General features: G+C 36.4%; 1 protein-coding gene across 2 annotated transcripts in view; it reads right to left on the bottom strand.

Annotated features, from left to right (window-relative positions):
- LOC149943672 (rho GTPase-activating protein 6-like) overlaps positions 1-17646 on the bottom strand; it is a 62452-nt gene that overhangs the window by 12757 nt on the left and 32049 nt on the right. The window contains exons 1-2 of one of the 2 annotated variants that reach the window (XM_090174316.1): positions 4873-4995; positions 4140-4363 (exon numbers count right to left, since the gene is read on the bottom strand). In XM_090174316.1, the coding sequence (XP_090030442.1) occupies positions 4140-4363; positions 4873-4945 (297 nt within the window). In that variant the 5' untranslated portion in view covers positions 4946-4995. Of the gene's footprint in view, positions 1-4139; positions 4364-4872; positions 4996-17646 lie in introns of those variants that run through there. The other variant, XM_090174317.1, reaches the window with a different exon arrangement.

Genomic DNA, 17646 nt, shown 5'->3' with positions numbered 1-17646 from the left:
TAATGTAATTACACTCCAGCAAACACTAGATCATAAACCGCGTAACGCACTAACTCGAAGAGCTAGGCACCGCTGCGCCACCTAGATTCGTTTTGGTAGCGAATTTCCAAGGAGTCGAAGGCCGTGTTAGAATATTTTGATACGTTTAATAGGAAGAATACTTATTTCTAGCCCTGTTTATACCGGTTCAATTAACTATCGATGAATCTAATGAGGATGAAAACGATAGTGAGTACAAATAGGAATATGATGATACTGATAATGCATCTCAAAATAAAGATAATTGAACATTTTTGGGCATTTATAACCTATTGTGGTAATTTATAAAATGTATAATACCCAATAAAAGCGTTTTTTCTTTGTATTCTTGGTTTTAATCGTTAAAAAATATTTTTAAAACAAAAAAATAAAATTATGGTAATTTACTGATTTCCTAAATTACGGTAATTTAAGAACTCTAGGTAGACCTTATGGTAGTATGAAAATTCCCAAAGTGAAAAGTTGCAATGGGCTTTAGTTTTCCTATGGCAACCAAAATGTGATAATCATTTCTGGAGGTCACAGTGATCGCAAGAAATGACACCACTCTATAGTGTGTGCTTCTTGGGTCTCTTAAAATGTTTTAAGAGTTTCAAAAAATTCAGGGATAAATTTTCAAATTTGATCAATTTTACAAGAAAAAACACTAAATGTTGGAAATAATATTTTTTTTGTCGCTAGGTGTTAGTTCAAAGTCAATACGAAATTTTAGCCGATCATCGAAACCGAGTTTTAAAATTTTCGGAGAATATTAAAAGGTACGGGGAAAATTAATTTTCAAATTAGACTAATATTACGAAAAAAAAATATTTTTACGCCACTAGGTACTAGAATAAAAACGTAATTTTGAGGAATCTTCGAAAACGTTTGTTTCGTTAAAATAGATTGTTTTTTTACGCAAATAAACGAACTGCAAAATGGTCTTATTTTCTGTGATATTCAATGTTAGTTTAAAAGTGTGCAGAATCGGTTTGAATGTCAGATACAATTCACAAAATTGGGCGTCATTAAAACTGATTTCAAATGAGAGTGTGATTTTAGTGAAATTTTGACGCGCCTAAATAATAACGACTCGCAGAAAATCGAGGGGCTAATCACTTCCGGTTAGTCTGTACACCGACAACAGGCAGATGAAACTGAGAACAGCCTTTTTTAAATCTGAAGCCTTGTACACCGATTACGGAAAGTAATCAGCCCCTCGTAGAAAACACGGATTTAGAAAACGTTTTTTCAGATCCAACTTGTAAGCCCTTTTTAGGCCTTGCAACTGTTTGACAAACAGTTTGATAGAAATAATAATAACTGTGGAATTTGGCTGCCCCTCGAAGATTAAGTCTTATCGACAGCGCTTTTTAATTTTAAAAAATATTTCATTGCACGTCAATCTTCGCTTTGTTTGGTGTCTCATCCGACGTTAGGAACGGGAAATTTCTAGGCTTCCACGATGTTTCGCTGGCGTTTCGTCGTCGTAGTTTGGCAGCTTTGTCAAATGAGTCTCCAAGTTCCCGTTAAAAAGCCGCTTAACCTCTTTAATACGATCATCTAATCTTGGATCGGAATTTTAAGTTCCATTCCCAAAATAACCGAGCCGCTTCTCCCGTTGAAATATTTTTCTCAAAAATAGAGCCGTTTCTTTTGCCGAGGTATTGACCCGTCACTCATTCGGAAGACACGTCCGGACTTTTATTGGTCCCCGAGACGACAACCCAATCCCCGATGATTTCACCCCGTCCCCGCCTTCAACTACGACGTCGACTAACGCTTCTTATCCGGTAATGAGGAATATGAAGGGGAAAACGGTGTTTGTTCGCGGTAAACGCCGGGGAGTCGTGTCACTTCTTTGATCCTGAGTAGTAATATATGTTTGCCGTGACGCTATAAATAACGCGTAGAGCGTATGGCTCCCGACTGATCGGGCTATTTTAAAACATCACTTTGTTTGTGAAATGTCCCACCCGTTTGATTTACACGAGATTCTACGCGCTTGTTTTACCGTGTTCAAATTCTACTCTACTTCCTTCACAAACGACCTTGACCAGTCGCGTTCTTGGCGTTTTCGGTATTTTTAATTTCGCTGCTACAATAGTTTCTACCGAAGCTATTCAGCCTTAACATTTTATTGGAATTTTTTAAAACAGTCGCGGTTTCAAGGGATTTAATATCGTAGTTGAGCACCCACTAGTAGTAGTTTATCGTGGTTCATATCGTTACCGTATATGAAATAACCCGCTATTTTATGTTCATTATAATCTGGAATTTTTACTTCAATAAGCGTTATCAAAGTGACATAATTACCAAAAGCAAAAGTGACATAATTACCAAAAGTTTGACAATCCCTGTACTTTCGTATACTAAAGGTTTAACGAACGCCTCGAGATCGACCAAATAAAAGACAATTTTTTTTTTTGCTCGTTATGAGCCATTGTGACGGGTGGGACAATACAGTCCGCTCGTCCACTTGATTAATCAGGTGCGAGATATGTGTTACGGCCACGCCAACGGGGGGATAATTGGGGATAGGGTTGGGACACCCGTGGCGGAAGTATGACAACCACCCGTTGGGGGATTAGTGGTCGTCCTCACACGGCCATCCACAAACTCTACCTCCCGGACGCCTGGGATTACAGGAGTGAGCCACTACTCCCGACCAAGACTATTTATTGCCGCCTTTCTATCTAATTTTTTAGTCTATCGTATTATATCGTAGGTAGATGGCGATAGCATCTCCACAGAACGACGAAAAATCAAAAAATACACTAGCTTTGACCAGTGCTACTTTTTCATAATGAATATTCCGAGCGAAATACAAGTTGGGAGGGGAGAAGGGAAAGTAGGCCTTGGGGAGGGAAGGAAGTTAAAACCAACAAATAACGCCTCGTAGTGAGGAACGGATTAACTAAGTAGCTCGGGTCAAAGTTGGTGTGACATTTCGTCGTTCTGTGGAGATGCTATCGCCATCTACCTACGATATAATATCATAGACTAAAAAAAGATTCAGAAAGGCGACAATAAATAGGCTTTTACGTGGTCGATCTCTAGTCGAGCATTCATTCAACCTTTAGTATACGAAAGTACAGGGATTGTCACACTTTTGGTAGCTATGTCACTTTTGGCGTTATGTAATTTAATTTCGGTAAAAAATCTTTAAGCTAAATTAGAGAAATCTTAATCACATTTCTTTAACTTCAATGACGGATCGATCGCGAACATTAATTTGGATTAAAGAAATTTTGGGAACATTAATTTGGATAAAAGAAATCTTGGGAACATTAATTTGGATTAAAGAAATCTTGGGAACATTAATTTGGATTAAAGAAATCTTGGGAACATTAATTTGGATTAAAGAAATCTTGGGAACATTAATTTGGATTAAAGAAATTTTGTTAACATTAATTTGGATTAAAGAAATCCTGGGAACATTAATTTGGATTAAAGAAATCTTGGGAACATTAATTTGGATTAAAGAAATCTTGGGAACATTAATTTGGATTAAAGAAATCTTGGGAACATTAATTTGGATTAAAGAAATCTTGGGAACATTAATTTGGATTAAAGAAATCTTGGGAACATTAATTTGGATTAAAGAAATCTTGGGAACATTAATTTGGATTAAAGAAATCTTGGGAACATTAATTTGGATTAAATAAATCCTGGGAACATTAATTTGGATTAAAGAAATCTTGGGAACATTAATTTGGATTAAAGAAATTTTGTTAACATTAATTTGGATTAAAGAAATCTTGGGAACATTAATTTCGATTAAAGAAATCTTGGTAATATTTCTTTAATTTGGATTAAAAATGTTTGTCACATTTCGTAAATTTATTTAAATTTAACGTTTAATTTATTAATCTAAAATTGTATTTGTGACATCCACATTCCAAGATGATTTGCGAGAGTAAAACCGTCATATTCTAAAGTGAGCTTTAATGTGCCAAGATTGTGAAACTCTTCGGTTCAATTAATAAATCATTCGCTTAACACTCTCGGAATGGCACGCGCCGCGGAACGGAAAATCTCGACACCTTTTTATTTTGGTGTCGTCTTCTTTTTGGAATAACTGCCGCGAGAAGGAGAGGGAGAAATTGAAAAGCGAGTACCTCAGGGATCCACAGTCCGACGTGTCCTCCGCCCGAAGACGAAGACGAGATGCGCGACTGCGACTTGGCTCGAGCTTTCCAGAGTCTCTTGGGCACGCTCACCAGCCGACTGCTTGACTTGGACGATTGCAACTTGTTGGGTTGTTGCAACATGTTGCCACTCGCCTTCTCCCCGCCGCTTCTGACTAGTATCTGCTGACTGCAACTATTGCTATTGCTTGATCCTGAGAAATACACGAATCAGACCAAATTAGAAATTACAAGAACGTTGCCATTTTTTCTTCAGTTTAAATTAAATTCTTAGATCCTTTTTACATTTAATATTAGTATAATTATTGTTTATTTTATTGTTATTATTTTTTAACAATAATTTGGCAATTAAATGGTTTGTGATATTTTTGATTTAACTTTTAAATTTAAACTATATTATTAAGAATGAAATTTCTGATAATATTATAAATATAATATTATTATTATTATTATTAATATTACTTGATACCGAGACTTACACAAATCAGACGAAATTAGAAATTATAAAAACATTTGATTTATTTTCTAAAGTTAATTTAAATTTTAGACCTTTTTACATTTAATATTATCATTATTATTATTAAATTATTGCTATTATTTTATGATAAAGTAAATTAGTAATTAAATTGAAATTGATGGTTCGCCATAATTGGGATTTAACTTAATTAAATATCACACATTTAGAAGCTCTCAAAAAACTTACTTAGAGTCGTGGTAACTTTAACTATCTGCACACCGAACGCCAACGAAAACAAATCGAAGAAAGTTTGCTTCATTTTGAAACACGATTTCACCAAAAAGTCACTCTTTATAAATATTAAAATTTCCACCGCGCGAGTTAAACGCGAATAAATTTAATAGCTAAACCGCTTGTAACCATGGAAACAACTGGTTTTTCTTAAGCGTTCAAAAATACGTAGAAAATTCTTAAAACGTGGCAAAATACAACGCGTTGAATGTTGTATAAAGCTCTCGATACAATGTTATGACAGCGGAGTTTGGTTTAACTATGAGGAGCTGCCATTGGCAATCTTGGCTTTTTGGTCAGTGCTTTTTGATCGCCTGCCAAAACGAAGCTAATTTTCTTACTAATTTCCCCAAACGTAGATAAACTCCCCCTAGCGGGATGCACCTGAATTAAACGGAATTTTAAAAAAATCGAAGGACTTTATAATGAGATTCTAAGAAGCGAAGTTTGTACGCCCGTCTTTGTGGTAAAACTAAAACTGACTTTAAAGTCGGTCTAAGAGCGTTATAAAAGATCTACCTTAGACAACTTTCTTGGCAGCGCCTATCTTACCCAATGTTGAGATCGAAGATTAGTTACTTGGTAGCGTCGTTAAAGGTGGACCGAAGGGAGCGGTTTTAAACTTCGTAGTGTTAATTGAGGCGCGTAAAACGTAGATAAAAAATTGTCTTCCTGGAAGCAACTTCCTCTACGTATCTTCGTTCGAATAAAACCTCATTTGTTTCGCTTCTCGCAACAGCGCGAGACATTCGTTTTGCCAATGTAAATGGCGTTAACACGGATATGTTTTGTTTGGTCATTCTCAAAATAGTGTTTCGGGGATTTTCAAACAAGCGCGCGGACGTCATTAGCGAATGGCGGGAGCACTTTCATCCGTTGCCAAACAGTTTCCTTGTTAATGATTTTAAAGCGCGTCTACCCTTTTGTCCGAATTTTGTCTAGATCGTCGAAACGATATATTTTGAGCTCCTTTCTCGAAATTAATTATTTCTAACAATTTAGGTTAAAAGGGTTCAATTTTAATATCTGTTACAATTAGAGTTGTTAATTTTCCGGAAAAATTAGTCTAGAATAAAAACCCTTAAAAAGTAATTGATGTTTAATTTTTTTATTTTTCCGATACTTTTCCGCAAATCGGAAAAATAAAAAATTTAAACATCAATTACTTTTTAAGGGTTTTTATTCTAGACTTATTTAGAGGTTTAGTTTTACCTTTGGTTTTGACAAAATGAGGCGAAAATGCCGCGAAATTTTAATTTGCAAACAATAATAAACTAATCGTGGAATATTTTTTTTCGGAAAAATACCGAAAATTTTCCGACTTACTATAGTTACAATAATTGTTTTTTTCTCGATCGAGCTACTTGTCTCCAAACCCTGTAATTTAACCCCTCCCTGGACACCGGAGTGTTGCGGGTGGAACACTTCTACAGGCGCGAGCAGTAGGCCAAATTAGACAAATTAAAGTTTGAAAATGTGGAATATTTTACTATTAAATCAGCTAAAACAAATATTTAACGAATGGAATTGGGTATTTGATTTGATTACTTGGTGCCAGCAATTTTTTTGCACATCTCTATTCTAAAATCTTAAAACCTTTGATCATATTTCAAATCCGTCAAGATTTGAACTCTTGTAGAAATTTTCGTTCATGTTGCACCTCGTAAGGCCTTTGAATAAAGTTACGTGGTGGCTTTGTTTTAATACAGCTGTTAATGCCTTTTAGTTTTAAAACTTATAAACCGGTAAATAAGCTTGCAAGACCCAAACACGCGTGGGTAATAATTTTTAGATTGTACAATTTTAAGAAAATTTTAAGATGTTTGTCTTAAAACTAAACATGTCGAAGGACAACCTTGTACATAATAAAATACATTAAACTAGTAAAAAACCACTATTGTACAATAAAAGTTTATTAAAAACTGCTACGGCCGTTTCGACGGCAAATTTACCTGACGACGACGCTAGTATTGGCGTCGAAACGGTTGTAGCAGTTTTTAATAAACTTTTATTGTACAATAGTGGTTTTTTACTAGTTTAATGATGTTTATCTTAATAAGTACTTTTAAATCGAAATTACCTTTAACAGAAGTATATAGCATATATCTTACGAGTGAAGTACCCCGCTCCCTATACTGCTAATGTTATTTTTCGAAACGTGTACCTTCCCAGGCTTTTTGTAAAAAAACCAAAATAATGCGTTCACAATAGCCGCGTTCATACTAGACACTTTGGAAACATTTTAAAAAGTTTTGAAAAGATCAAACTAAACATTTTCGGTGTCAAATGTATTAATAAGCATACGGATAAATACATTCGACACCAAAATTTACAATTCCCTCTTTCGAAACCGTTTTCAAACGTTTCCAAAGAGTCTAGTGTGAACGCGGCTAAAATGCAACACAAAGTTACGTTTAAAAAATATTTTTCATAGAAAAGCAGATATCACAATGCCATGTAATGTTTACGTTGTCAGTCTTGTATGTTTTTATGGCCGAAATGAATACTTCTATCGCGAGAGATGTATTATGTACTTCTCTCTGACGTTAGTGATGATGGTTGGAAGAAATTCCGGTATTCTGTCCATTCGTGTTGCTCTAAATAATCGTGTTTCTAATCGGCCCTAAGCGTCATATTTGGGGCCTGGAATGCGGCTGCAAATGAGTCGGAGTGAAGTTGGAAATGGAAGTGATTTCCATTGTGTGTTTGGCGGAGCTTTGACGCTCTCCGAGGCAACGGAGGTCGGAATGTGTTCATCGGAAATTGAAAAGAGAGAAGAACGACCTTAATCGTGGAATGACGTTCCGCGGAAAGCGAGACCGAAATAGATCTATTTTATTTTGGTAATAGCTACAATGTGTATCGATAATCTCGAAACTCTTATCATATCGTATGAAATATTGATTAAATATTTTTATGGTATATAAATAATAAACGATGGGATTTAATTTTAAATTTGTTGCAATAGGCGCTTAAATAAAACATCTTCAAGGAAATCGCCAAGAAGTAATATTTCTGAGAGCTAGGACCTTTAAGTTAATTTTTATACAGTGCTTGTTAAGATAAAGGACACTTTTCACTCGCAAATAGACCGTCGTGTTTCTGCTAAGCCTTATTATGTCAAAAAAGCTACCTGATCAAAATTAAACACTTGTTGCATAGCGTACAGGTGAAAAGTTTCCGTTATTTAAACAAGCACTAAATAAATAGTAAATCGCAAGTCCTGCCTCTCGGATATATTACTTCTTGGCGTTTCCTTAATGATGATTTATTGAAGGGTTTATTTTCATTTTTTTTTCAAAGGCGATTTATCCGCTAAAACATTTTCCATTAGCGGAGGTGAAACAATTTTTAAAAAGAGTCGATGATTCCATAAAAGAAAATGAATAACACGTTACTCTAACGTTAGCAAAAAATGGGCTTTTTCCAAAACAGATAAAGCCAATATGGTTTTAATCGGATAAAACTTCGGGTTTAGCGGGTAAAACTAGAATGATAACACCATTAAAAAAATCTTATAATAATAATCAGGTAGGCTAATACCCAAGGCACCACCTTAGGCCTAAGTCATCAAGCGACTTTTATAGCCATTTATTCGGGTGGCCGGGTTACAATGCGTAGGAGGGTGGTGGCAAGCCCTGCAAAGGTTAAGTAGACCTTCATGTACCTTGAAAGCTCTTAAAGGGAAGAGTTTCAAGGGCCATTCGTTTTGCCATGGCAACCAAAAATGTTTTTCACAACTCAAGTTTAAACTTTCTCTACGTAAGATAGCATGGGTAAATCGATTCTACCCATATTTATCGATTTTACCCAATTGTTTTGCCAAAAGTTTAATTATATGATTTTTTTTAAATGTACAATCTGTGATTTTGCCATGCTATTTTACGCGGATTAAGTTTAAACTTGAGTTGTGAAAAAAGGTTTTGGTTGCCATGGCAAAACGAAAGGCCCTTGAAACTCTTCCCTTTAAGATCTTTCAAGGTACACGAAGGTCCACTTAACCCCCGGGTTTGAAAAAATCTGGGAGAAACACCTCGGGATGTCTCCTTGTTAGTGGCTGCTCTTAAAGATTTCCCGCACTGAAAACGGAATGTAATAATAATAATAATCAGCTAGACTAATACCACCTTAGGCGAGGGGTCGGACATTTACCAAAATCCCGTACACTTTGTCTAAAATCGCAAAATCTTTCAACTCTCTCTATGGTAAATTAACATTGAAATCCCAAAATCACTTCAAAAGGTCATGATAAAATCGCCAAAATCTCTACGAAATCCCGAAATCCCGTACAAAATAATGGCAAGTGTCCGACCCCTCGACCTTAGGCCCAAGTCACCTAGAGACTTTTAAAGCCATTAATTCAGGTGGCCGGGTTACAACGCGTAGGATGGTGGTGGCAAGCCCTTCATGCCACGCGAGCTAACAGCTCCCTACACTAACTATTACCGTTAACCTCTACAAATTTTGAAGGAAGGATAAATTGAATAACTCGGTGGAAAACGCCTTTAACCAGTGGGGAGGGAACTTGAAAACTCTACGCAGGAGTGGTTCCGAGTTTTAATTCGCCTACTAGAAGCCGAAAGTGTCAAGACGACCGTGTAGAGAAAATAGCCCCGTGGTTCAATACCCCTCGTTTTGTAACTGGTAACGGTACATTGGGATAATCTATATACGGCTGAAATCCAGGCCAGGAACCGGAAATGGCAGCTATAAATCCCCTTCCATGTCAACTGGGAATATCTGGCGCGTTATACTGATCTCGATATAGCGAGTCGATTCGGTCGATATAATTTGTCTGCCGATGATTGTTATTATAATTATTCGGCATTTTCGGCGGATGTCTGCTCTCCCCGGGTCGTCTTAGAGAGTGGAGCCAGTGATTTTTGGCAGGGCGACAAACTAGATGGCGCCTAATAGTGGCTTCGAGCCGTTTTTGGCCCGTCTCCCAATCTTCCGCTTTTCGCCAGAACTCTCTTGATTGTGTTATAACTTGACTCGCGCCGGTTCAAACCACTTGTCTTATATACTCAGAAATAGACGATATGTCGATTTCGTAATCGAAATTGGAGAGACCGATAAGCATTTGACAAGAGATCTTTTTAAAAGGGATTAGAGGGGTATTTTTAAATAAAAGAAGTCTAGGGCTCGGCGTTTGGATAAAACATTTTCCGTTAATTTCTTTTATATCCATATCCGAATATTATCCAAATAAAAACTGATTTGTTGCGTATTAAATCTTATAATAGTCGCGAATAATATCCATATATAAACAGTTAATCAAATATTTAAAGATTAATTGATATTTTTGACGGTTAATTTATCCGTTTTCCCGAGCTCGAAAGAAGTCGTAGCAGATGGCAGACTGAAACGGTTAAATTAAAATATATATATATATTATTTTTTTATGGAGTTAAATTTCAATAAATAATTTGTATAAATTAATTAATTTATTTGATCTGGCTAACTCGTTTGGGGTTCCGCATATCGTTGGAAATCGTAATATTTTAAATGTTAAATATATTAAAGATAATCCTATTTTTTTACATCAACCCAAGAATCGCACAGCCATCTATCGGGCTTAAAAATATCTAATAGGATGCAATTTTTTCGCAATAAATCTAGAAACCTCCAGGTATGACGTCAAAGTATAATTTTCGTCTGCTTTTATTTCGATGACTCTTTATTATTAAAATTGTAATTCAAAATGGACCATATAGATGTTATAGGTTCGACCCGTAGATCAGCACTTAAGGGGGAAGAATACAGTAAAAGCCTCTTTATAATTGTATTATATTTTTCTTATTAGGCTGAACCTTCCTCTAGTGCTTAAAATAATTTTGATAATTCTAATATTAATAGTTAACGATATATAAGGTCCTAACTAAAGGGTAGTTTGGGTGCTTGCCGAACTTGTCTAGCGTAATAACTTAATTACTTTGAAATTTAAAATTGTCAAAATTATTTTAGTCACTAAACAAGAGGCTGTTCTACACTTAAATATTAATTTTATAAGTTAAAATACAAAAATAAAAGAGTTCAGCTTGAAATATTAAATGTGTAGTTTTGGCTGTACAAAGATTAAAAATGATTAAATCACGATTAAATTTTTAATCATGATCTGCCCCTCAGAAACGACAGAGAAAAATAAATATTTTCAAATATATTTGTAAATTATCCAATAAAAGTTGGTCATTTAATTTGGGAGCCCTGGTAACTCTCGATCCCCTATGAATTGTTTTTGAATTATTTTTGATATTGCTAGTGTTGTAAGTCGGAAAACTTTACGCGGAAATGACCGAGGTCTTTTTTTTCGAAAAATGTTCCCTATTTTTCCGAAAAAAAAATAAAAAAGTTTTCATTCCATGATTAGTCTAATATTGTTTGCAAATTTTAATAAAGCGGCATTTTCGCCTCATGTTTTCGAATCTAAAAGTGAAACTAAACTTCTAGACTAGCTTTAAACTGATTAACAATGTAACACTATTAATGTTTTGTAGTATGTTTACTGATATTAGACATTTTATATCTATAAAAAGTTAAAAACATTAAAAACCCTTAAAAAGTAATTTGTTTCAATTTGTTTAGAAATTTTTCCGCATTTTACTTTTTTTGGAAAATTAACAACACTAGATATTGACATAAGTAACACCAATAAGTATGTCAATTAAGAAAAATTATCATCGAACTGATTTTCAGAGCTATTGCGCAATCTAGATTTAGTTCCCTAGTGTCTAAATATGCCCAAGCAGAAATATACTACTAGCAAGGATGATAATATACTACTCAGTTCAAGTGCAAGTCCAAGTCGGAGCTTGACCTAGAATGTCAGTGTCGAAAAAATATTCGGTCAGGAAATTAGCAATAAAACAATAGGAAGTGCCATACTTATTGTTATTATGTTACTTATGATATTACGATAGGAGGTTTCCCCAAGTTTAGTTTTCGAGATGTTTAGTAGAATCTTCTTGAAACGAATCCTTTGGACCACTAAAATCGCCCTAAAAACAAAGAACAGCGCTCCTAACGACGAAAACGCGAAATTTATTGATCCATCATAGTCCTACTTCAAACTCCTTTTAACCACTCCGTTTTTAAAACTAATAGACGCTTCAATAAAACATCTTCGAGGAAATCACCAAGAAGTAATATTTCTGAGAGCCAGGACCGGCAAGCTACCGTTTATATAGTGCTTGTTGAAATAATGGAAAATTTTCCCCTATACGATATGCAACAAGTGTTCCCTTTTAACCAGGTAGCTTTTTTGACATATTAAGGCTCAGCAAAAACACGACGTTCTGTTTACAAGTGAAAAGTTTCCATTATTTCAACAAGCACTACATAAACAGTAACTTGCAGGTCCTGGCTCTCGAAAATATTACTTCTTGGCGATTTCCTTGAAGGATGTTTTTTGTAAGCGGCTATTAAGTTGGTGTTTCGGGTTTGTTGACCCTCTGTTTCTCGGAAAAACTCTCTTAAAGTAAATGTCCGAGCTTCATTTGCGTGAATGAATTTGCTTGGCGTCGTGGCGTTGTTGATAGGCGGTATACGGGCAACTTGGCAACTGGAGCCTTTCACTGGGTGTCAGTCGCGGGCACCAGTACCGAATTAAACGCGCCAGAAATTGATAACTTCCGTCGGCCAGGCTTCTTCTCCATCATCTTCCTCCGCCCATACTTTCCTGTCTGCGTTGCATTTTTTCCCGAGTTCGACCCATTTCGGCGGATCATTTTTAGCCTCAACCCCTACTGTTTTCGTTGTAGCGTGGATATCCTACATTTACCACTTACGTAGTACGTTTTACCAAGAATGCATTGCCCGGACCAATTTATTAATTAAATCGGAGGGGGGTTAGTGGTTCACTGGACCACTTAATTAATTCGAGGTGTTTTAATTTTTTTTAGTGGTTCTGCTTGAATATTTTGCAATTGGTAGTTCCAAATGTTATATTATTAGAGTTTGGATTTAGAGGTCTGTGTAAAGGCGGCTGGAATAGCGTATGTACTACATACGCTATTCCAATGTAGCAGACATGGACCAGTTTATTTATTTTAGGCCAGGGGGGTCACAGGTCAAATGTCCACTTTAAAAAAATCCTTATTTCCCAGCCAGCAACAAACACAAGGAGAACACACATTTTCTTGCGTACAGTTTTCATTGGTTAGACGCTTTAGCGCCTGCTGCCGTCGGAAGGGGAAAATTCGGAAATTGTCTTCCCCCTTTCCGTAAAACGTTCAGCGTAAAGGCTCGTCCAATGAAATCTGTACACAACACTGCGTTAGTAATCGGTGCACAAGCCTGTAGCTTCGACTGTACTAAAGTGATTACGTAATCGATTACAGATTTAGCACTACCAAAGGCTGTACTCACTGTAATCGGTGTACAGAATTTGAGGAACTGGTTAGCCCCTCGGTTTAAAGGCTAGCTGCGTTCTCCTTATGTTTGTTGCTCCTAGCTCTAACAAAGGGAGTACCCGAGGTGTTTATTGCCGATTTTGTTCAAAGTCGGGCGTAATGTAGACCTATTTGAGATATGAAATTTCCCAAAAGGAGACGTTGCACTACCCATTCGATTTGCCATGGCAACCAAAAAGGTTTTTGACCACTTAAAACCAAAAAACCTCCATTTAAAAAAGCAAGTGATACCATTTGATTCTATAATATCATGGTACAAAATACGAAGGAGTATAATTAATCGTAATTTCACATTTCTTAAAATATGTGTTTCTATAAAATATGGGAGATCATGTGTAAATGTTTTTTCTAGGGCTGTTAATTTTTCTGAAAAATAAAATGCGGAAAAATTTCCAGAAAATTTTCGGAATTGCGGAAAACTTTCCGCAAATCGGAAAAATTAAAAATTTAAACATAAATTACTTTTCAAGGGTTTTTAATGTTTTAAACTTTTTATCGATTTAAAATGACTAATATCAGTAAACATACTACAAAAAATTAATAGTGTTACATTTCAACCAGTTTAAACTAGTCTATACAGGTACGTAGGAACGTTCTAGAAGTTGGAGGGGGCAAAGATAAACGAAAAGGGGTCTGGAGAATGGTTTTTAATTTTTAATGGCGTGTAGCTTCTCCGAATGCATGTGTACTGGTCACTACTATGTAAATTGGCGGAAAAAGACTGAAATTTAAACACAGTTGAGGTTCTATAAACTGTATATGCTTTTAAAATGATAATTGGTCTTTCTATAAATTCAGCTACGCTTGCCTAACTTATTTTTATGTTGCTCTTACGTCACGATGTCATAGCTTTATTAGACTATTTTGACACGCGTGGTTTGCACGCGCACGTGAAAATCCGAGGTTTATCTCGCTTTAAGCGCGCGCTCGTAATATTACCAAAGTTAAAGCAGTGACGTAGTAGCTACATTTAAACAAGAAGGCCACGTTAATTTATAGAAACATCTGAGTCTTTTGAAGATTTCAACCCACTAAAGGTTGGAGGGGGCAATAACATAAGTTGCCCCTCCCAGCAATATTCTAGGGAGGGGCCTTGCCCCCCCCCTGCCCCTCCCGGTTCCTACGCCCCTGAGTCTATAGGTTTAGTTTTACTTTTAGATTCGAAAAATGAGGTGAAAATGCCGCTTTATTTAAATTTGCAAACAATATATTAGACGAATCATGGAATGAAAACGTTTTTAATATTTTTCGGAAAAATACGAAAAATTTTCCGGAAAAAAGGCCTCGGTAATTTTCCGGAAAATTTTCTGATTTACAACACTAGTTTTTTTTACGTCACTAGCTATCGTTCTTGAAGATAGAGAGCACGCTCTTGAGTCGATAAAGATTTTTTATGTTTGAAGTCCACGTGCGAAACGCGCGTGCCAATAAAGTACTAAAATGTTTAAGCTCATGACATTTTATTGTTTTATTTTATATAATACTAATAATAATTATAGAATAAGTACGACCAGGTATAAGAGAAGGATGCCCTTAAAATGAAGCAAGTGCCTTCGTGGGCTCGATGCAATTTCCCGTCAGACCGCGGATGTAAAATGTATTCATTAAACTGTCACGGATAATTTTTTTATTTATAAATCGTGTGTTTCGTCGGTGACAGTTTTAGAAAATCCCTATTTTCAACGGGAGGCTGCTAAGGAACATATCATTAGCCGGACAAGGAAAGGGTTATTTCCCTCGTAACAGAATATTATATACTTCTGGTACCACTAGTTGAGTTTATTATACCTAGGAGCAACAAACACAAGGAGAACGCAGCTAGCCTTTAAACACGCTAACGCAGTGTTGTGCACAAATTTCATTGGACCATGGACTGTATTAGCTATAATACAGTCCATGATTGGACGAGCCTTTACGCTGAACGTTTTACGGGCGGGGGGAAGACAATTTCCAGATTTTCCCCTTCCGACGGCAGCAGGCGCTAAAGGGTCTAACCAATGAAAACTGTATGCAAGAAAAGGCACGACTTTTGACGGGTTGCGTTCTCCTTGTGTGGGGTGCTGTCACTGCTGTGTTTCTTGCTCCTATTTTATACTTATTTCCAATGGAAACACACGCCTACAACTCCTTAAAATTTTTGCATAACCTTTTGAAACACCCTGTATATCACCATGACAAGAATCAGTCTCTCTATTCGTATTTAAGTTTAAGTTTATTTAAATTGTGAAGCAATTCAAGTTTTTTTTATTAAAAAACATCATTGATTTTAAATCATATCATTTTTTTAACGTAAATATCAAAATGTCAAAAAGGTTTCTGTAACAATTCAAATTTTAAGCCAACAATATAAGAAATAGCAAAAAGTAATTAAATTTAAATGACATTAATTTTTTCATTACTGACACATTACAAGGTGAATATTATTAAATAAACAGCAAACATTGTAATTATTTTATAAAAATTAAAAAACATTGTAAATTAAAAAAGTATTGATTTTACCATTTCATATCAATTTAAAATTATTAATTGAGATATTTATATTAATTGATTAATGCTGATACTTCTCTCGTAAAACCAATATTATAATCTTTTGAGTTTACGTAAAATTTGCCAACCCTGCCAATAATTTCGTAAATGAACAGTAATGAGAATTACGTTCGTGTCTCAACCTTGGATTAACTATAGTAGTGCCTACCTGGATATATCACTCTAAGGTTCCTAAGTTGTTGTTACGGGTTCTGCCTTGTAGACGGCTACGTGTTACGGGAGTTTCGGAAATACTCCGTTAACTTTGCCGAAGCGACGCTGCTGTCGCAAAAGTCATTTGCTTGTCATCAGGTTTTTTCCAAGGGATATATTCAGGTAGGCACTACCATTGTTAATCCAAGTTTCAACCATTTAACATGGAGATTCTGTTGGCGGCGGCCTTTCTCAGTTTTATCGCTCCGTGCAGTTCCCCGAACCAATACAATTCTTGGCAATTTCTGTTATTAATCTCTTTCACTAGGGTTTGTTCGCAGTCGTTCATCAACTCCTGAATTTGATACTTTTTGGCGAAAGGATAAAGGCGGAGACAGCTGTTGGGCAAGTTGGCGGCGGTGCCCGTGTACAGGAAGTGCACCAAATCCTCCAAATCGACTTCGTTGATCTGGTCACTCAGGTCCAGGGTACCGTTCACTGCGGCGTTTTTGAAGGCGTAGTCCATGGCCGGGGACCGTCTGGACAAGACGCTTCGGTGACATTTCATCTCTTTGGGACCCGACTTCAAAGTGACGTCGCTCACGATGAACCCGTTTTGAAACAAATCCAGTTCTTCGATGACCTCTATAGCCAGGTGACTTTTGGGCGTCAATTTGTTTACTTCATTCCTTGATGTACTGTATTTGATAACGGCGTCGGCTTTGAAGTAGAGGGTCAAATCCCCGTTCGGCGACAGAACGTTCTGTTGATTCGCATCTGACCATGACATCCTAATATTTATCGAATTCTGTTTGTTATATAAAAAACGATTTTCCTCGTTGACCGTTTGGCGTTTCGCTCCAGTTGAATCTACAATGGACATCTCCACAGACGCCTTTACGTATTCAATTTCATGTTGAAAATGATTTACTCTAGCTTGAAATTCGAACCAGCGTTCACGGTCATTATGCATTGATGAGGGACGGTCGGGAGAGAATGAAATGAGCCATTCGACTGGACTTTTGAAGTTATAGGACGTAATTGGCGGGCTTTTGAAAAAAACTGACTCGGTCGCGAAAGGTTTTGCTGTGGCGAGTGGATTTGGGACGATGAAAAAAGCTTCGAATTTATACACGTATTGACGCGGCTCTTCCAAATCAGTGAAATAAACCTTTTGGATTTCTCGCGCCTCGCTCGAAGGTGACCACACGGCCACCCACAATAACAAACTCACGGTCACTTCAAACATGTCCTCGAGGGCTACAGGCGTTGGGGACCGTGTCGCGGGCTAAGGTATTAACAGTCTTATCAGGAGCGTAATAAGAAACATTCTATCCTCAAAATAAGGAACGATTAATATTGAACTTTGACAAGACGCGATAGTTATCGGATTTTATCGAAGTTACTATATTGATTTCGCTACATTTATTTTAATTTCGTGGTATCTAATGTTTTTAACCAGAAGTAAATAAAATGACTCTAAGATAGAAGTATAATGTTAAAGGCCTAGGTTTTCTTCTGCCTGTCCCCCTTTAAATTAGGCCAACATGTTCAGTGGTTGGCCTACCACCAGGGTATTTGTGCTCCACTAAGTTAATTTAAAGGGGGACAGACAGAAAAAAACCTAGGCCTTTAATGC

The sequence above is a fragment of the Leiobunum rupestre genome, chromosome 5, assembly GCF_980474605.1.
Source record: "Leiobunum rupestre chromosome 5, qqLeiRupe1.1.hap1, whole genome shotgun sequence".
In the NCBI taxonomy this organism is placed as follows: Eukaryota; Metazoa; Arthropoda; class Arachnida; order Opiliones; family Sclerosomatidae; genus Leiobunum; species Leiobunum rupestre.
The sequence above is the reverse complement of the archived record's forward strand: the minus strand, read 5'-3'. Positions and strand labels throughout refer to the sequence as shown.